At 35.8% G+C, this 22,644-nt stretch overlaps 1 protein-coding gene across 1 annotated transcript in view; it reads right to left on the bottom strand.

The window, feature by feature from the left end:
• Positions 1-261: 261 nt before the first annotated feature.
• The window catches only part of NBEAL1 (neurobeachin like 1), a 177,966-nt gene continuing 155,583 nt past the window's right edge, over positions 262-22,644 (bottom strand). Inside the window, 9 exon segments of the mRNA XM_043997392.1 lie at positions 262-4,531; positions 10,923-11,058; positions 11,572-11,720; positions 12,470-12,631; positions 13,141-13,257; positions 13,544-13,638; positions 14,646-14,818; positions 15,418-15,527; positions 16,365-16,454. Of these exon segments, the coding sequence (XP_043853327.1) occupies positions 4,430-4,531; positions 10,923-11,058; positions 11,572-11,720; positions 12,470-12,631; positions 13,141-13,257; positions 13,544-13,638; positions 14,646-14,818; positions 15,418-15,527; positions 16,365-16,454 (1,134 nt within the window). The 3' untranslated portion in view covers positions 262-4,429.

The following is a 22,644-nucleotide window of genomic DNA, read 5'->3' on the forward strand; positions in this document are numbered from 1 at the left end:
GCATACTATAGTCTTAAAAATATATAGAAAGTTGGGGCAGCTAGATGGCGCAGTGGATAGAGCACCGGCCCTGGATTCAGGAGTACCTGAGTTCAAATCCGACCTCAGACACTTAACATTTACTAGCTGTGTGACCCTGGGCAAGTCACTTAACCCCAATTGCCCAGCAAAAAAAAAAAAAATTATATATATATATATATATATATATATATATATATATATATATATATATATAAAGTTAAACTTCTGAAGTTCATCTGAAAGATTTTCCACAACAGCTCGCAGGGCAAAGGCAATACGAAGCACATCATGACAAAAACAAGGTCTCTAATCATGAAACAGATGACTATTACAGTATATTCTGTTCCTATTGGGACAAAATAGAAAATAAGGATACGAGTCACTTCAGGACTCCCAGATCTAATTAACTGACATACATTTAATTTCTCTATGCAAATTACAAAGATAATTTCCAGATTGAAAAAAATATATATTAAGCTTCACTACTACTCCCTGTGAAAAAAAAGCTGGCATTTGTTATAGAAAATGTACTTACGTGATCTCAAGGATAATATTTTATAACATAATTTATTTCAATGTCATAAGTGACTATTATTCATAAGATAGCTAAAAGTTACCAAGGATGTATGTGGAATGAAGATTCAAAAAAAAAAAACATTCACAAACAGGGGCAGCTAGGTGGCGCAGTGGAAAAAGCACTGGCCCTGGATTCAGGAGGACCTGAGTTCAAATCCAGCCTCAGACACTTGACACTTACTAGCTGTGTGACCTTGGGCAAGTCACTTGACCCTCATTGCCCGGGGTGGGGGGGTTTGTGGTGGGGGGGAACAAAACAAAAAACATTCACAAACTGGACCCAAATTGCTATTAGAAGAAAAGATAGCAATATGAGCTTCACATGAAAATGAAAAGTTTAAACCCATTCTCTTTTCAGGTTTAAATGTGCTTCATATTTCATAGGGTCTCTATTTCTCACTACAACAGGATTTTGTTTTTTACTTGCTACCTAACTACCTACCATTATTAATTCTCTTCCTATTCCTCCTTTTCCTCTTGTTCCTTCCCCTCCCCTCCCCATTTTAGATAAAAACTGACAGTAAAAAATTAAGTTGAAGGGTTGAAATTACTAAAATAAACATTTTTTTTAGCTTTTTATCTTGAAGTAAGCCCAATATCAAAATGTAATCACAGCCACTGCATTGTCCTGTATAAATAAAAGTCTCCCAGGGGCAGCTAGGTGGCACAGTGGATAGAGCACCAGCCCTAGAGTCAGGAGGACCTGAGTTCAAATTCAGCCTCAGACACTTAACACTTACTAGCCGTGTGACCCTAGGCAAGTCACTCAACCCCAATTGCCTCGCCAAAAAAAAGTCTCCCATTGCCAGAGGCTCAAAGGAGCGAAGATGTCCATGCCAACACAGGTATTAAGTGCCAGAGGTAGGATCTGAACCTGGGTCATCCTTTGTATTCACTAATTCAGGGTACTTCCATCAGAATTTTAAGAAAATTTAAAATGACAAAAAGACTTTAAAACAGTCATATTTTGGGTTTTATAAGAATCAATTGCAAATCCTAATTCTGATTCTTTTCCTTAAGTGATTGTGAATACCCCTGAGTTTTTAGAGCCAGAAAATACCTAGATTCCTCATTTTACATGAAGAAATGGAAGCTCAGAGAAGTGATCTCATCCAGAGTCACCCAACTAATGAGATGGGCTTAGTTTATATAATATAAAGTTTTTGCATGAAGTCCAAAATGTTTATATTACTTCTCTTGGATTTTATCCATTATTTTTCTTTGTATTTTCTGTTGGTCAACAAATGTATATAATTTTCTGGATTATTTTAGAATTCCAAAATCGTTTATAAAAAGTGGTCTTATCTTAAACTTGGTGATGCTAACTTTTCTTTGTACCTTAGTGCATGTTATACTTTTAAAAACTGATAGAAATAGGATTACAGAAAACTAGCATCCTATTGTTAGGGTATCTAGTAATACAATTGGCCTTAGCTATTTAGTTCCTGTTAAGACCAAATCCTATAGCATTTGTACCACAAAATATATTTCTCTCTAAACAGTAGAAAACCTGAGAAAGTTCACTGTTTCTCCATTTAGAAAATAAGCATAATATGACACTTTTTAATGTAAATCAAAATATACTAGTAAATTCCAATGACATACTCAGCATTTTGTATAGGTACCAACTTCCAATTAAAATATCATCTGGTACTTAATTTTGCATATTTTTAAATAAATAAAAAGTGACCCCATCTAAATCTCTCTGTACAAATCTTAAAAGAAATTTCAAAACAAAGTTCTAATTTCATTTGGGTTAAAACAAACTACTATTTTTCAGTCCATTTAGAAACATTATGTTCCTCCCACTTGATAAAATCTCAAAAATGGCAAAACTAAAACATATACACAGATATCCATATTTTATCAGTTACCTGATTATTAATTCTAGCAATAATTCTATTAAAATTGAACGAAATTAACTAATAAATGCAATAAAACAAAAGTCATTATCTAGAGATTTCTGTTCAAAGACCACTATATAATCCTTTTTGCCTGTCACATAATTTTACAGTCACAGTTGCTTTAGTTTACACATTTGGGACATTATCCTTGTATGTATTGTACACATCCTTGGGACATCAAAATATTTCCACTGTAATATCCTTCTTAAATATGTTTTACCTTATTTTACTAGTGCATTTCGTTTTTAAATTTTGTACTGATTTAAACCATAGAAACACATCCTTCTCTTTTAATGTTCCTTAATATCAAACCCTTCCTATTATGTCTTATCTATTTAAAAACTTCCACTACATAGAATTTTTTATTTAAAATTTCTTAACAACCAATAGTTATAAAGAGATCAATAATAGATGCTACCTGGATTATTCAAGTTATTTGAGGATGAAAAGATTTAATTAAAAAAAAAAAACTAAACTGTGATATTAAAAACAGAAGGCATCAATAAAACTTTAAAAATAAATAAACACAATCATACATATAGATCTAATTAAATAAAGTAGAAAAAACTATGCCATGTGGAATATTATAGAAAATTATTGTTTCAAAGAATTGTGAGTTCAATCCATTACATTAGAAGTATAAAAGGTGGTTTTATAAGGGCATTGTGCTTAATCTTTTTCTATTAAAATAAAACCAATCCTTTCTTGTTAGTCTTGAACAATGAATGCTTTGACATTCAGCATTTAACCAGATTAAACAGGAATTAAGTCCATCAATCTAAACCAACTAGTTATCACAAACATCAGTTGCAAATATATGCATTTTTAAAAGAACTATATCTCAATGACTGCTTTTTAAATGGTGTACATTTTTCCAATTAACAGACAAATCACATCAAAGGAAGGTCAAAATAGAACACAATTTCAACTTGGGATATAATTGCTGACTTCTAGTAACGTCAAGAAAACAATCTGCTTAGTACAAAAAAGTTCAGAAATAATAAAAGCTACACAATATAACATCATGCAGATGTAGAATTATTATTTTCCAAATGCATTTCAAAGGATCTGACTGTCAATCCTGCATAGAATATTTGAATTTATTAACTTTTATTTAAATAATTCAACTACTAATAAATCAAAAGGACAAAAATGTACCCCTTGTCCCTCTGTTTTTCCCTTGGACTTTATAATTTTAAGATAAAAATACATCTGAGTAATTTCTCAGAAATCTATGTGGTGAGTTTTATCGAAAGAGGGTTATGTAGCAATTTCTATATTTCTTTTGGGTTTATCATACATCCTTGTACTTTAACTACAAATGATTTTGGAACATCCAGCAGTAGTGCAACAGACTTGAAGAATTCTTAAATTCAGGAGGAGTTCCAAAAAAAAAAAATCAATTCAGTTGCTTAAATAGTCAATTTAAAAAGAAAAGCCTAAAAAGCTTATGTAAAAAGCCCTCTTTTTTCTCCAATATCCTATTATAAACTTTTTATAGTTAAGTACCATATCTTGTACTGTTTAGAATGATAAATATAACCAAAATAAATAAGTCTCATTTTCTTTGATTTTTATCTTAGTTTTCTCAGAAGTAAAATCTGGACTATACAATGGTTTACAGACTATAAACAATAGATTACAGAACAAGCACTAAGTCTAATCCCTTGTATTTTTCTCAACTTTGGTGCAGAACAAGAAAGAGCATTAATACCATTTGATTCACTGGGACTAGATAAAGAATTTTTAAAATGATGAAGACAAGACTCTGTACCTTTGTAAATATAGTACACATACAATAAATTTTATAATTTACCAATGATTTTCAGAATTTAAAATGTTGAGTCATCATAAAATCGAGAGATTTGGTTAAAGTGACAAAAATAAATTAAGTTTTGGTGATCAATGGTAGCAGCTGTAAGCAGTAATCACTTAGAATGTTGAGTGTTATATTCTGTCTCTCCAGCTGAAATCTGGCTGAGCCGTTTGCTGGATCCCCACAACTTTCGGGACAGCTGGCCTGTACGCATCTGTTAAAAATAATTCAAAGTATGAAAAATTATTTTTAAAGGTATAAATTAAATCGACATGCCAGGTGATTATTGTGAAAAATTTGTAAATAACAAATACTTATGTTTTTAGTATAGTTAACTCATAACTTTTGGCTGATGTATCAATAAAGGTATGAATAACTATATTCAGTATCTCTTTTTCATAAATAGTTAAAAGGTACAATACTAAGAAAATAAACTGAATAGTCTTGCTCTGTAAAAATTAAATTCTCATATTTGATGATTCTTGACAACTTTGCCAAGAAATCATTGGTCAATCAATAATGCATTTCTTTCCTACCTATCACACTTTTGGTGCCCACTCCTCTCTGCCCCATGTCTAAATTTTCTACATTTTGTGATTTTTTTTTCCTTTTTGCTTATCTTTTATCTGAAACAGTATTTAAAATCATTCCCAGAGGCTGAACAAGGATAAAATACTGTTTTTGTCTAAAAAAGCAATCAATAATGTTTACATATGAGCATTTTTCCTGAATAAGATTTCTAGGAAAATACAATTTAACAATAGAAAAAAATTAGAAATAAAAAAGGTATGCATATCCTTTAGGAGTGTTTAGACTGAACAAAGGAAGGAGAAGAGGACAGAAAATTCTGTCTTGAGTTGCCATACTAGACCTAGGGTAAGCAATACAAGTCAAGAACGAACCTCCCCCCTCCTTAGCTGACATGATTTGTTATTTGCACCCTTCGATGGACTCCCTGTGTGTCCTTGAAGGTCAAACCGTCTACAAGACAGGTACGAGTCAGTCTGCACCAGACTGAGAAACTCTGCAGATGGGACCCTTGTAGATAAGCACACCAACATATCTTCATAGTCTAGCAGTTCCTAAGGGAAAAGAATGCTCCTTTTGCCATCCTGCTGTAAGGAATTAATTGTGAATTGGGATTTCTGTGACCCCCATCTTTGACTAAAATCAGAAACCCCAGTGCACGCCCATGCGCGATGACCTCATAGAAACCCCAAATCGCAATTAATTCCTTGCACTGCTTACTCACATTCCCCCTCTGTGCCTTTCTTCTGCATTTCTCCTCCCCTTTAGGAGGGGATCAATTCCTTCCAACCCTTACTGCTCCCTTCTCCACCCATGCTTCTCCCATTTGGAAGTGGACTGCCTTCCACTCTACCCCACCTACCCCACCCCTTGCAACTCACAAATATGCAACCTTTTGTCTGGCATGTGAACTCCTTGGTACTTGGTATGGGAGCTCCACATGCATATTCATTTCTCTTATAAGAAATCCAATTGTAACATGTCTCATGGACTTGTGAAGTGTTTTTTGGTTAACATGAAGGACTATGCCACTGACGTGGTTAGACTTAAGTAACTATAAATGTTTTTTAATATACTTATTCATTTAAGAAAAAAATTTATACTATCATCACAAACTGGACTACATTTAAAATGATGCAATAATATTCCAAGATTCAGTTAGAATGTTTGCTAAGGAAGAGGTGACTTAAAACACTAGACAACTACTTTGTTCTAATAGTAATGCTCTTTAGTAAAAATAATCCTTTTTTTTTTTTAAAAGAATCCTTTTGTTCAACAAAAATCATGTTGTAAATTGAGTAAACCTTTAAAGTGAGAAAGAACTCAATACTTAACCATCAAACATGTACATGTTCTCAGGTCTAAATTAAAACTGTAATACAAGAGGGCTTTAAATGTAACCGTGGGAAACTTATGATTAAGGTGGTGATGTAAAAGGTCACAGCTCTCCAACCCACATTGCAAATACATTGAGAAGGGCACCAAAAAGAGAAAAGATCAAGAACATCAAAGAGAAAAAACAGTAAGCTCTTCCATTCAGGTCAGACTGTATAAGAAGATAGCCAGAAAACTTGTGGGGAAAAAAGGGTTGTGATGAGAAGGGGGGAATGGCCCTGAAGCCTGCCAATGTTCTAAGGAGGGAGAATGCCAGGGGTGGGGGGCTGGACACCAGCACAAGCTTGCTGGCTCCAAAGCCAGCTGGAAGTTCTCTCGTCTCTAGCATGGTCCAAAGGACTGAACAGGGAAGCACTCTGGGATGGAAGCCAGTTTGAACTCTAGGAATCATAGAATGAAGCTAGTAGGATAGTGACCGTGGCCTGTCAGAACCCCAGCCAGCCTCCACAGGTCACTGTGCAGAAAAATGAGGCAAAGTGATGCACACTGAGGAGTACCTGGTACTCCTCAAGAGAAGACAACTCTGTGACTGAGCACAACCTTCAGTATCAAGGGATTGTACAAACAGAGGAGTCCGGAAAAAGCTGAGGCCAAGGTCTGCATCATGCTACCAGAAGACAAGAATCAAGGTAGAGAGTGGGGCCTGGCCCCAGACATCCCACAGAACCACAACAACAGCGAGACTGCAGAGAAGAGGACCAATCAGAGCCTCCCGACCTCACCCCAGACTGTGGTGGAAGTTTCAGACTGAGCCTAGCACAAAGTCCCAATGCAGAAACTGAGACTAAAGAAATGAGTAAAAAGAAACCACTGAACACAATGAAGAATACTGTTTTAAGAGATCCCCAAGAGATTAACCCAGAAGAAGAAAGTAACCACAAAACAGTCTTTAACAGTCTCAGAGGGAGCTAAGAAAGATAAACACACGGACTGGATGGGGCATATTCTGGATTGTTTGTTTTTAAAGGAAAGAGAATAAAATATGTAGAAAAGAAATGGAGAAGAGAAATTTCTTGTTCCTTGTAACTGAAATACTGGATAAGAGGAGTATGTAAATGCCACTGAAGAGAAAAGACCTTCATGAACCTCTTCTATAACCAAAAAAACCCCAAACAAACAAAAAAACCACCACAACAAAAGAGGACTAAATGAAAATACACACACAGGCACATGCATACACAGAGATAGTGTATAAAGACATTAAACTCAACAGGGAAAGAAGCAAAGTCAGAAGAATGGAGTTTAAGAAGGAGGGGATATATGAGCAAAACAAATTTGAACTCTGGAGGGTAGATTGTAGGAGAATTAAAAGCAGAGAAAGAAATGTAAGAACCAGTAGTTAGGATGAGCTAGGTAAAAAAAGGAAGGGTAGAGAAGTGGCACAATCTCAAAAACTAACCATGTGTTGTTAGGGCATAAAATGTCATGAAACCAGAAAAGCAGAAATATTAAACACATCTGACTAAATCATAATGAACTTTTAATCAATAAAGGGCATGTGAACATTCAATCACTATAAAAAATGTGGAAGTATACCCCCAAAATCACTAAATTGGTCATTCTTGCACCCAGCAACCTTAAAAAAAAGAGGGAAAGGGGGCAGCTAGATGGCACAGTGGATAGAGCACCGGCCCTGGAGTCAGGAGTACCTGAGTTCAAATCTGGCCTCGGACACTTGACACTTACTAGCTGTGTGACCCTGGGCAAGTCACTTGACCCCAATTGCCTCACTAAAAAAAAAAAAGAGGGAAAGGATGTGTATAGGAAAATATTCATAAGCAAGGCATTTTGTTGTAGCAAAGAACTGAAAACAAACTGGGGGGCTCTCACCTGGAGAATGGCTAAAGAATTATGATATATGAATATAATGAAATATCATTTTACCCTAAGAAATTATTGAAGTTTCAGAGAATCTTGGGAAGACTCATGAACTAATGCAAAATGAAGAGAGCAGAAGCAGAATAATTTATATAATAATGACAACATCATTTTATATAATAACTGACATTGTTTTATATAATATCTACAACACTGTAAGGGAATGCAACTTTGAAAGACTTAAGAACTCTTGAGTCACACAATGACTAATCACAATTCTAAAATACTGACAACGAATCATGATCCCCACTCTCTAGGAAGAGATAAAACGAGCTATAGAATAGATACTTTCAGACAGGGCCAGTATGTGTTTAACTGTTTGCTCTTAGACTGTGTTTATTTGTTAAAAGAGACGAATGGTGGTGGTAAATATTTAGAATGGGGGAATAGTGATAATAATGCCAAAAGGAAAAAGAAAAGAGTCAATGAAACTTTGTTTAAAATACACCCCAAAAAAAGTTCAGGAAGAGAAACAAGACAAGCAGTACAGTGCTGGTACTACCAGCTTAAGTTATATATTAAAATAAAACTAAACTGTATACAATAGAGATTCGTGGTTTCGTATGTAACCCCCAGTTTTTCTTTTGTACACATGGAAATGTTTCTTTTTCTTAAGTTTATAATTAAGGGGCAGCTAGATGATGCAGTGGATAGAGCACCGGCCCTGAAGTCAGGAGGACCTGAGTTCAAATCTGGCCTCAGACACTTAACACTTACTGGCTGTGTGAGCCTGGGCAAGTCACTTAACTCCAATTGCCTCACCAAAATAATAATAATAATAATAATAATAAGGGTAGATGGTAGTTGTTTGGAACCTAGGAGCAAATTTATAATTAAAAGAAGGAAATTTTAAAATATAATGAAAAATACAAGTATTCTGGATGCCCAATATTAAAGACATAAGAAATTACAAAGTTAAAATAGTTTAAGTACAGTATACAGTAGTAAATAAACTGACCTAAGAAAACTAAAAATTTATTTCTAGCCCTCTACCCCTGAAAACTGAGGCCAATTTATACTATAAATGTTCAAATTATATACTTTCATAATAGTAAGAGAGTTAAAGAAATAAGTAGCTGTAATTTCTTATGTCTCATATTAGATGCCCTGAATCATATTTATGGGCCTCCTATATTACATTTTAAATTACTGAGTGAAACTTCTAGGTGTTACAAAATAATAAACTCTTACCTTGAGAGTTTTGTTCAATATATAACAAAATCTACACTGTGCTTAAATCTTGAATAAATGGTCACATTTTAACTATATATTTTAAGTCAGCAGCATGATGTCTAAATTAAGTTCTACCTTTCCAAATACCCTCTGGAATCTCTAGAGTCTTGCTGATGCTGCATAATTGTAAATATAGTACATTCTGTGAAGATGGAGGTATAAAATATTTTCTTAAGTGGATGAGCAGAACTACTAAAAGACAGCTATATATCAGTGGCATATACCTCTTATTATGTGTGAAATATACACATATAAATCATATGGTCAAGTATTAAAAAGTTAGGAAAATAAATACAAAACAAGTCAATCTTATCTTTGTGTTGGTTTATATCAATAACAATTACTATGAAACTCAGAGATCTACAGAGAGGAAAGCAAACTTTAAAAGGAAATCTGAGCAGGCTACTTATTACAACTAGAAAGGACAAGGAGGCTTATGGGAGATATTTTTGTTTTTTTGGTCGGGCAATGAGGATTAAGTGACTTGCCCAGGGTCACACAGATAATAAGTGTAAATTGTCTGAGGCTTGGATTTGAACTCAGGTCCTCCTGAGTCCAGGGCTGGTGCTTTATCCACTGCGCCACCTAGCTGCCCTGGGAGACAGATATTTTTGAGAGAAATATAAGGTTTCACAGAAGTTTGTCACACCAGGAAAAGACAAGAAGGCTACATTAAACTAGAAATTTTGTATTAAACCATCATTCAGGAAAAGCTTCTACATCACAAACATGATATAAATGTTTGAAGAGATACTATAACACAGAAATGCTATCACCACCTGCACTTCATAAATCTAATATTTCTATTAAAATATATCTAAAAAATAAAACCAACCTGTCAAAAAAGAATCTTCACATACAAAAAAGTTCACAGCTATGATAGAAGAATCCTAAGAAACTAGAGTCTCCACAGAGGTTTTTTGTTGTGAAATCAATGTGAGAGGGTGTCATAGTGTCAGATCTCTCAACAAGGATATCTTCTAGCACTGAAGGTTAAAAATGTCCTGTTTGTTTTTACTTATATTGAAACTCAAATTCTCGAGTATAGTTGCTATAATCCATAAAGTACAAGCTGTATTTGCCCCACAAACAAGTGGTTATTTGATACCCAAATAGTCAGGAATTGGTGAAGCCTATTCCTGTAAATTTACACCAGCCATGGAGGGAACTCACTTTGTCAGCAGGGCTACATGAGGGTATTCTTTATGAAGTGAAGATGCTTCTAAAGAAAGGCAACTGACATATTAGGCATTTGTAAAAATGAAATCAAGAGAGTTCCCACTATGTACTCATAAGCTACTTAGCAGACCTAAGTCTAGTTTTGGAAAGAGACTGGAATTAAGGGGGGAAAAAAAGGAGATTTTCTTTCTTTTTTTTTTTGCAGGGCAATGAGGGTTAAGTGACTTGCCCAGGGTCACACAGCTAGTAAGTGTCAAGTGTCTGAGGCTGGATTTGAACTCAGGTCCTCCTGAATCCAGGGCCAGTGCTTTATCCACTGTGCCACTTAGCTGCCCCCCAAAAAGAGGATTATCAACAGTTGAAGATAGAAAATTCTTGATGGTAAACATTACCTCAGCTGGCTTGCCAACACCAACAATAATCAGTTTGCCATCTTCCAGACCCACGAGAATATGGCTATGTTCTTTGGTAACAGAAACACAGTAGATGGGCAGCCTCATGGCTAATGGGGAGACACTCAGATTTAAGCTAGAAGAGAAATGAATTAAGAAAAATATGTAAAATAATAGTTTCAAACTGCACTAAGACTTTTGCATATAATGATAGAGGTAGAAAGACTTAGAAATCAAGACGTCCAACCATAAAACTGTATAATGAGGAAACCAACACCCTGAGAGTCCCAAAGAGTCATGTGTTAAAGATAATGTTCTAGTTAAAGATATTGCTTATTTCAAAGGTGACACTGTTTCTGATAATCACATGCATTGGGCAAAAATATGTTAACAATGCTAGAAAACACTCCTCTGCCCTGGCACCCCAGGGACTTGCACCCTGTCATGACACTATATGAACTGCCTGATCTGCTCCAAATGTTGCTGTGACAGAGCTTTTCAAATCCTAAGCATGGAACATGACATTACCTTTCAACATTCCTGTCACACATGCCAAAGGAGGCATCACAGTGGAGACACTTGCATCTGACAAATATAGTCAATTATTTTAATCATACTGCATTTTTCTTAAGTGATTCTAGTTTTTTACCTGTGCAGATCTCGTATGGACAGGAACCCTTGCAAGCTGCCCACTATGATGTGGTCTCCAGCTACACACATATCCGATATTTGTTCTGTAAGGGCCTCAGACCCTAGATACTTTCCATTTACAGAAAAGAGATGTAATGCATTTCTATCCTGTAGAGATTAAAATATTGGAATATTTTAGGGTATCTATTAAAAAATAAGTTGTTTCTTTTTCTTGTTTCTTTGTTATTTAAGTCTGTGGCTATAACAGAGAATGACTTCTGAGCCTTAGAAAATTTAAAATAAAAAATATGTTGAGGGAAGTAATTCAGGAGCTTCTATTAAGGATAATAATAACATATTAGTAAAGAGCTTTACAACTTGCCAAACATTTATATACACAGTATTTCCTTTCATCTTCAGAATAGCCCAAGGAAGTATAGTATCTTCTCCCTTTTACAAATGAAGATTAGATAATAATTACTTGACAGAGAATTTATTAAAAGACATTAAAATAATACTCCTGGGTAATGTTGAGAAACAAAAAGGCAATTTTGACAAAGACTCATATCATCCCCCAAAATTTCATTTGCAATTTTCTTCATAAAATAGGAATTCTAATGTTCAAAATTACTGCACAGAAGATAGAAGAGAAACATTTTACACATTGTCCACTTCAGACTTAATTTTTCCAGCATAATAACACCATTCTTTTTCATATGTATTTTTAAAAAGTACAACAGATCACTAACATACAGCACTGACATGAAGTTCTCCTCGTGTAGATATGAACAGTGGAAGAAATCTACCCTGCTCTCCACAAAATGCCCACATAACACCAATTCAGTGAGGGACTGAATTAACAGCTGCCCCTACAGACAGTCCAGGGTTGCTGCAGTAATAGAGCAAGTGGTGCCTACCTTGAGTGTGGTGTTTTCTTCAATGCTGGAATGGACAATGATGTGTCCTTCCCATGACAGGGCCAAGTTGGGAATTGTCAATAGGAGAGAACTCTCACATGGTGGCCGCAAAGTCCTCACATACTGGCCTTTCTGAATTGTATGAACAATCACAGTGCCATCCTGCAAAGATAACAGAAGGGGGCAGCAGAAGTAAGTCTGGGGAGGGTAGACAGAAATAAGAACAGACAAGACTACTCCAACAATATCACACATCTTCTGGAGCACCCCCCATCCTGAGAGTCTATCCCGTCTTTCATTTCTTTCAATTCCATGAGCATCTTTTGGATGTCTGTTATATTCCAGGCACTATGGCAGCCACTGGGGATGCAAAATCTAGAAGGAAGCAGGCCCTGCCCTCAAAGAGCTTACACCTTAAGACCCCTCCAAACCGCCGTTCAGCAGACCTCTAACTGCAGGAATTCCATTTTTTTTTTTCAAGTGGCAACAAGTCATAAGTGCTTTCATTTTTTTTCTGTATGCAACTTTCTTTGAAGATTCCCATATAAATGCCATATAGTTGTCTCTACCTACTGGCTAAGAACCTTAAAAATAAAATGCATTTTAGGGTTTTTTCCCCTGACACTTAGAATAAAAATAATTCATCTTTTAAAAAAAGGCAAAAATCTTACCCTTGCTCCCGACACTGCCAGGTCTAGTTCGGTGCTAATGCCAACGCTAGATACTTCATCAGTGTGTCCATAAAGAATCTGGAGGGGTTTGGGCACTAAGCCCACAGGAATACCTCCCTATTAGCAAAACAACAGAGTGAAGGTCAGGCCATCTTCCTACAGGCTAGTTTTATAATAATGTACTTAATATTGAAATTGCCTCCAAATCATGAACAAATATGACAGAGCTGTCATAACTGGGGTTACTACTCACTATCTAAAAGTTGCCCACACTGATTCAATTGGATATAAGGAATTCGATTTTTCACAGTATACTGGAAAAGGCTCTGGACTGGGTGTGCTAGGAATGCAAATCTTGATTCTGCCACTTAATATCTACATTACCTTAGGCAAGTGCACTTACCTGCTGTGCTACTTGCCATATCATACACGTAGTATCTCTTGAACCAGAAATCAAATGTATTCCACAATAATCTGTGGATAAGCAGGTCACAATATCTGGAAGAAAAAGAAAATTTTACAAAAGGGACTAAGTTTAGGTAGAGTGACCAAATACCTAAATTTGGCTGGTATTGTTCTCATTTATAATTCTAGTCCCAAAAGAGAGGAAGTTGGTGATGCCATGGTGCACAAAGTGCTGGACCTGGAGTCAGGAATACCTGAGTTCAAATCCTGCCCCATACACTTTCTAGCTATGGGACCCCAGGCAAGTGACTTAACTTCTGTCTGCCTCCATTTCCTCAACTATGAAATGGGGATAATAACAGCACCTACCTCCCAGGGTTGTTGTGAGGATCAAATGAGCTAATGTTTGTAAAATGTTTTGGACCGGGGCAGCTAGATGGCGCAGGGGTTAAAGCACCGGCCCTGGATTCAGGAGAACCTGAGTTCAAATCCGGCCTCAGACACTTAACACTTACTAGCTGTGTGACCTTGGGCAAGTCACTTAACCCCCATTGCCCCACAAAAAAAAAAACAACAACTGTTTTGGACCATGCCTGTCACAGAGTATGTGACACATAAATGTTTTTTTTCCCCCTCTCTGAAGTTATCTATCTTTCCTGTGGTTATCTGTAATAAACCGTTGATGCATTTTATGCAAATCTACATTTGCAGCCCCATGGTATGGACAGAAGTAGGTAAACTACAGCCATGACCAAATCCAGCTCAGCAGCTGTAATTTGCCAAGCGTGCCTGTCCTGGCAGTTGTTCCTAACATTCCATGTGTTGTAGCCTTCCTATTTTAAAATAATTTTTTATTGATGCTATTTGTTTTCTTAAACATGGTAATCTCCTGATATACCTTCCTTACCACATGAACCTTTCCTAGTAATAAAGAAAATAAGCTAAACCAACTGACAGAATAAACATTTAACAGTCCCCACCTGCAGTTCCCCATCTGTCCACCAAGAGAAGTATGTTTCATCATTACTTCTGTTAGACTAAGACTGCTCACAGTAAGTATAAAAGATGTATTTATTCCAGAGATTAAAGTTAATCCTTACCCATATGCCTGATGTGCTGTGCAATCATTTTGCCTCTGGTTAGTGATGTTACTCGAATGCTATTGTCCCAGTGTCCTGCACTGAATAATAACTTCGCATCATGTGATACTACAAATAGCTTTGAAGTAATATCCAGTCCTGGAGCAAAAGGACCATTTATGCCACGCTGAGTTCTGTAAACACATTAACAAAAAAGGATTTTTCTAAGCAATTGGATAAACTGAAACAGAGGTATTTTCTGCTACCTTATTCAGAAATTCATTGTTATTTTATATTCTTTAATATAAATGCAATTCATCTCACTACACAACAAATGTCTTCAAGGCAATATATTCATTTTCCAACATTAATATAATTTATGATATGGAATTTTTCATGAAGAATAGTTTTTTATGAGATGACATCAAGAAGCTACAGTAGGTGGGCAATAATCAAATTTTTGTTGCTAAAACCAATGATGTTAGCACTGAGACCATAAATAGAATCACTGAAAAGACTACGCATGGCTTCGAAAATTAAGAGTCAGTAATATTCTTAATTCAGAGGGGAAAAAAAGTAGATGAACAATTAGGCAAGAAGTTGGGAGTTCAAGGGCACATATGAAATGAAGATCAAGGCAGAGCTGAGAATTAAATCAGGCTAGCAAGCAGAAATGTGGACATACGGAGCTGCCACAAGTAATCAAGAAGATGATCTAAATTAATCTAGTTGCCAGGTAATAAGGTAAAGGGAAGGAATGCTACTGTTTACCTGTGACTATTCATGTACTTACTTAGGATTTGTTACAGTTTGATCTTTGATAAATGTAAAATAATTAGAAATATTTCTGTCATAAGGCAGCCATCCATGGGTTCCGATTACACAGTTCATGCTTACTGTTAACTGGAAAACAACATACAAAGAGTGAAATTAGATGAATTAGTTTTCCCTTTTGACTGATGACTTGAGGTTCTAACATTTCAATATTTATATAACTGATTAAGAAATATGCCTTTTATACAACGATCCAAGACTATCCCAAAGGACTAATGATAAAGTACACTATCCACCTCCAAAGAAAGAAGCATGCTATTTTTCACTTTCTTTCATTTCTTTAAATTCAATTTTTTTTATACAAAATGACTAATATGGTAATGTTTTACATAACTGCACATGTATAACCCGCATCTGATTGTTACTGCCTCAAGGAAAGGGGAAGGGAGGGAGGGAAGGAGGGATAAAATTTGGAGCTCAAAACTATAAATAAAATTGTTTATTATTAAAAAAATTATAAAGAAATTATGCCTTTTAACTGTGTAAAATATAAAGAAATTCTCAACATTTCCAACAAGAACTCTGTTCTTTACTTTCACTCAAGGTTAGCTGTCAGCTATGACTTTGATTGGTTACTAAATTTTAATAATGTATCATTTTCCCTTAATTTCTCAAAAATCATTAGTATATCCACAATAGGTCATCTGAGGGCAAGTGCTATCATTCTTAGGTATATTTATTATTACATAAATTAGGACCAGAAATTGACTGATCAACAATGAAGTAACTCTGCTATGGCTTACTTTTACTGCAGCATTTGTAAGCCAAAACAAATATCTTTGACTGATCTATTTATGTTCTCTTTATGTATTTGTATATGATTTAAGTGACTTTATTATGCTTTTTTTGCATTTCACTAGTACCATGAGTACAAAAGGCTCTGAAAAAAGATAAAATCCAACTCACCAGTATCTCTGGGCTACCCTGAGTCATAAAAGAACGAGGCTGATTCCTGGGAACAAGAGCTTTTACTAGTGGAACACCATCACTGATACCCTAACAGGGAAACAGAAAAACATTGGAGTTTAAATCAAAAAAATCCCAAATCAAGTTGAGAGACGAAAGAGCAATGTGCTGGGAGTCAGAAGCCCTCCGTTCAGCCTCTACCACTAATCGCCTCTATTACCTTGGATAAGGCCTTTCACCTCTCTTTGTTCCCTCCTCCCTCAAGTGGAGATAGTACTACTTGCTCAACTTACCTAGTGGGTTAATATGAGGACAGTGCTTTGCAAACAAATCTATTGTGAGAAGCAAAAATGGTTTGATACATGGTGAAATCTTCTGAGAAATAGCTTGGCACCTGAGATCTTCTCAAGGGAAGCATGCCCATATAGGGAACAGAAGGGCAACACTATCTAGTGAATTACATCACTTCAAGAAAGGGAAAAGTAAGTTTTTCAGGGCTAGAGAGAGAAATCCATTTGAGCTGACTGTCACTGGTGGCCTAGAAAAAGTAGCTAAAAGGTTAACCCTAGTCACTACTGTGCTTGCGTATTAGACTTATTAATATTAACTTCTCTTCTCCTGTCCAAAACCTCAATCATGGGTCAAATGTAGGTGTATGTGTATGGGAGAGGTAACATACAAAGGGGAATTTAGCTAGAACTCTTCCGGGAAGATTGTGAACCTGTGCCTAGCAACCTATGGTGGCCATGGGGAGGGACTGATTGTGGCAGGGAGTAGGATAAATACAAGGTGCTTGCTTTTAGCATCGGGACTCACTGATTGGTTTTATTGTGGGTGCCCCATTCTCATGAGAATGCATTAAAGGCTTTTGTCATATCAAAGCTACTTCTGAAAGAACTTATTTTGAGAAGGTGGTCTGCACCTGTTTCTCACATCTATCAACTCTATCTCTTAAAATCCAAAGTATCCTTCAGAATCTACCTTAGAAAATAACCCCTATGCATGCTCTATCTTGATCACCCAAGCTGCTTATGTTCCCACTTCTCTGTTATTACCTGTGTGTGCATATGCGTGTCTCTGTATGTTTATGTATATGTGTGCGTATGTGTGTGTGTGTATACACACACACACACACACACACACGTATATACATATGCTATTTCCCCTTAAAGAATTTAAGCTCCCCATGGGTGGAAACCTTTTTTTTGTCTTTGTGTCCCTGATACTTGTATGAAGTACTTGATACATATAGTATGTACTTCATAAATGATGGTTGTATGATCTTGTGGAAAAAGGATTAGGCTAGTACTGCTTGGATACCATAGAGCAAAACTAGGATCAACAATGTGGATACAGCAGAGAATTATATTTTAGATTGATGCAAAGAAAAACACCTAATGATTAGAGCTATCCTGAAGGGAAATTAACAATTAAGAATGTGAATGGGATAAATTAATCCATAAGATGGAGGATGAATTAGAAGGCATAATTCAACAACAACAACAACAAAAGAACAGATCAATAAATTAGCTATGCAACTAAAAATTCTAAAAACCAAGAACTACACTTACTCCAATCTGAATGGGCATAAAACACCATAAACAAATGAGGGGTGGGGCAAAGAAAAAAATTACCTTTTGGGTCTATGGCTAAGAAAAGATTCCATGACTAAAACAGCAACAGAGAGAATCATAGGACATAAAATGGGCAATTTTGACTAGGCATAATTTAAAAGTTTTGCAAAAATAAATCTAAGTTATTAAAAACTAGAAGGGAAACTGGTAACTAGGGGGAAAATGTTTAAAGCAAGTTTATCTCAGAAAAGTTTTATATCCAAGAACTGATTCAAATTTTTAAGACTAAGAGCCATTCCTCAAGGGATAAATGGTCAAAATATATAAGCAAGCAGTTTTGTGGGTTTTTTTAAATGATTGTACAAAATAAATTTCTGCATTAGCCATGTTCTGCCACACCTCTCCCCTGCCAAAAACAAGAGGGAGGGGACGGGAGCTAGAAGTAGATAGCATGTTTCAATCATAAGTCTTTTGGAATTGTGGTTAGTCGTTCTGTTGATCACAGTCATTACTACGTCCTTCAAAGTTGATTATCTCTACATTACTGTAGTTATGTAAACTGCTCTTCTGGCTTGGCTTACTTCACTTTATATCAGTTCATACAAATGTCTCCAGGTTTTCTGAAATTATGCCTTTCATCATTTCTTACACCACAATATTCCTTCATATTCATATACTATAAATTGTTCAGACATTTCTCAATTGATGGGCTTTGCCTCGGGTTCAATTTATTTGTCACTACAAAAAGAACTGTTAACATTTTTGTACATATGAGTCTTTTTCTTCTTTCTTTGATCTCTTTAGGGTATAGATTTGGTAGTGATATTGCTGGTTTAAAGGGTAGGCAAAGTATAATAGCTTTTTAGGCATAGCTCCAAACTGCTTTCCAGAATAAAGATAGCTTCACCAACCATGCATCAGTACCTAGCTTCTTAAACTGTGGGTTGCAATTGCATATGCGGTTGCATAACAATGTGGGGGTCACAAAAAATCTGGCAACAGTAAAAGGTTATATATACCTATTTTATATACCCATATAACTGGGGTGCTGTAAAAATTTCTCAGGTGAAAAGGGGTCATGAGTGGGAAAAATTTAGCAAACTCTGCATTAGTATACCTACTTCCCTATATCCCTTCAGTATTTGTCACTTACCATTTTTGTCTTTTTAGTCAATCTGATGGGTGTGAGTTGGTACCTCAAAGTTGTTTTTATGTGTATTTCACTAATTTTTAGAGATTTAGAGGAATTTTTTATATGACTATTGATAGCTTTGATTGCTTCCTCTGAAAACTGCCTATTCAAATGCTTTAACCATTTATCAATTAGGGAATGGCTTATTCTTGTAAATTTGACTCTGCTCCCTATATATTTTAGAAATGAGACCTTTATCAGAGAAACTTGCTGTATAGATTTCCCACACACACTTTTCTGCTTTTCTTCTAATTTTAGCTGCAATGGCTTATTTTTCATCCAAAACCTTATTAATTCTATGAAATCAAAATTATCTTCTATGAACCTCTCTTTCTTATTTAGTCATGAACTCCTTCCCCATCAGTAGATCTGACAGGTAATTTCTTCAGAGCAAGCAGTTTTCAAAGGAAGAAAGTCAAGCTATCAAAAACCCATGTTGGGGGCAGCTAGGTGGCACAGTGGATAAAGCACCGGCTCTGGATTCAGGAGGACCTGAGTCCAAATCCAGCCTCAGATACTTGACACTTACTAGCTGTGTGACCCTGGGCAAGTCACTTAGCCCTCATTGCTCTGCAAAAAAAAGCTCTAAATCACTAATAATTCAAGAAATGCAATTAAAGCAACTTTGAGGTTCACCCATTACCCTGGTAAAAATGACAAAATAGGAAAATGATAAATGTTGGAGTATCTGAAAGAAAACAGGTATATTAATACACTATTGTGGTATTGTGAATTGCTCCAGCCATGCAAGAAAATAATATGGAATTATGCCCAGAAGTTTACCAAACTGTCCATACTTTTTAACATTGATTTTTTTGGGGGAGGGGGGTGAGGCAATTGGGGTTAAGTGACTTGCCCAGGGTTACACAGCTAGTGTTAAATGTCTGAGGCTGGATTTGAACTCAGGTCCTCCTGACTCTGGGGCCGGTGCTCTATCCACTGCGCCACCTAGCTACCCTGTCCATACTTTTTTTTTTTTTTCCTGTCCATACTTTTTAAACCCAGCTCTAAGATTGGCTAAAATGACAAAAAAAAATTGGCTAAAATGACAAAAAAGGAAGATAATAAATGTTGGAGAGGCTGTGGGAAAATTGGAACACTAATGCATTGTTGGTGGAGCTGTGAGCTGATCCAACCATTCTGGAGAGCAATTTGGAATTATGCCCAAAGGGCGATAAAGCTGTGCATACCCTTTGACCCAGCAATTCCACTTTTAGGTCTTTTGCCCAAAGAAATCATGGAAAGGGGAAAGGGACCCACATGTACAAAAATATTTATAGCTGCTCTCTACATGGTAGCAAGGAATTGGAAGTTGAGGGGGTGCCCATCAATTGGGGAATGGCTGGACAAGTTGTGGTATATGAATACAATGGAATACTATTGTGCTGTAAGAAATGATGAGCAGGAAGAGTTCAGAGAAACCTGGAGGGTCTTACATGAGCTGATGATGAGTGAGATGAGCAGAACCAGAAGAACATTGTACACAGTATCATCAACATTGAGTGTTGACCTACTGTGATGGACTATATTCTTCTCACCAATGCAATGGTACAGAGTTCCAGGGAACTCATGATAGAAGAGGATCTCCAAATCCAAGAAAAAAAAAGAAAGAAAGAACTGTGGAGTATAGATGCTGATTGAACCATATTATTTCTTTTGTTTTGGGTGCTGTTTTTTTTTTTTTCTATTTTGAGGTTTTGCATCACTGCTCTGATTTTTTCTCTTGTAACAGGATTAATGCAGAAATTGGATTAATGTTATTATGTGTATATATATATGTGTGTGTATATATCTATATCTATATGTATATAGATATATAGATATAACCTATATCAGATTACCTGCTGTCTAGGGGAAGGGGGAGGGAGGGGAGGGAGGGAGAAAAATCTGAAATTGTAAAGCTTGTATAAACAAAAGTTGAGAACTATCTTTACATGTAACAGAAAAAATAAAATACTTTATACATTAAAAACAAAAACAAAAAAACCAGCTCTACTACTATTAGGCCTATGGTGTATTCCAAAGAAATTTTTTAAAAAGGAGGAAAAGGATCTTTATGTACAAAACTATTTCTAACCATTTTTTTTCACTGGCACCAAAAAATGGAAACTAAGGGGGTACCTCCTTATTTGGGAATGGTCAATGGCTAAACAAATTGTATTATATATAAATGTACCAGGATAGTGCTGTACCATTTATAATAAATGATGAAACAGACATTTTCAGAGGAAAACAAGAAGACCTTTATGAACTGATTGAGAGAAGAGTGAGCAAAACTAGGAGAATAATTTATACAATGATAGCATTAGAGAGAAAAACAACTTTATATTTGAATGTTTGTATTTATTGATGTTTGATTTTATAATTAAAAATAAAGTAGACCGAGCATAAAAAAAAGACTTTAAAACACTGATGGATACAAGTATAAACTATGAATACAAAAAAAAATGAAGATAAAACATGCCATTCACCTCCTGTTAGAGAACTGGTAAACTCAAAATGCATAAAGAGGCATACAATTCATACATTTTCAAACATGGCCAGTGAGGGAATATGCTTTGCTAGATTATACATGTATACCCTGAGGGCTTTATTTCTCAGAGATTTTTTTACTTGTTCAATGTGAAGGTAGGGGTAATGGGAAAACAGATTAATAAGAGAAAAAAATTTTAATAAAAAAAAGAACGGGCGGCTAGGTGGCGCAGTGGATAAAGCACCGGACCTGGATTGAGGAGGACCTGAGTTCAAATCCGGCCTCAGACACTTGACACTTACTAGCTGTGTGACCTTGGGCAAGTCACTTAACCCCCATTGTCCCACAAAAAAAAAAAACTAAAAAAAAAAAAAGAGAGAGAGGGCTTCTATTGGAGGGAAGGAATTGGCAGCTAGTGATGTAGTCATGCCAGGAAAATCAGAAATGAAAAAAAAAAAGCATTAATGAAGCATTAAAAATACATGGAAAAGAAAGAAGTTTGGAATGAGACACAGACATACTGAAATATTTGTGTCTGCTGATGTTTGGTAAGCTTATAATGAAAAGAAAGATGGGAAAAAAAAGTATAGAGTAGTAACTGGCATTAATAGTAGGAATAGCCACACAGATGAAATCATAGATCAGTAGAGTATTAAATGAAAACAACATCACCTCTGTTATTTGCTCAACTCCTTCACTGATTAACCTCACCTAGATCAATGACTTAAAAGAATATAGACGTGGGGCAGCTAGATGGCACAGTGGATAGAGCACCGGCCCTAGATTCAGGAGTACCTGAGTTCAAATTCAGCCTCAGACACTTAACACTTACTAGTTGTGTGACCCTGGGCAAGTCACTTAACCCCAATTGCCTCACTAAAAAAAAAAAAAAAAAAAGAATATAGACGCATAAGTCACTGAGAGGGACTAAAATTCTCTTGGCAAACTCTGTGGACACATTTTATAGCAAGCTACTTATTTGCTCACCCTTTTATGAAGGTATAAATCAATCAGTAAGCATTATTAAGAATTTACTCTGTG

This window comes from Dromiciops gliroides, chromosome 3 (assembly GCF_019393635.1).
Source record: "Dromiciops gliroides isolate mDroGli1 chromosome 3, mDroGli1.pri, whole genome shotgun sequence".
Taxonomy (NCBI): Eukaryota; Metazoa; Chordata; class Mammalia; order Microbiotheria; family Microbiotheriidae; genus Dromiciops; species Dromiciops gliroides.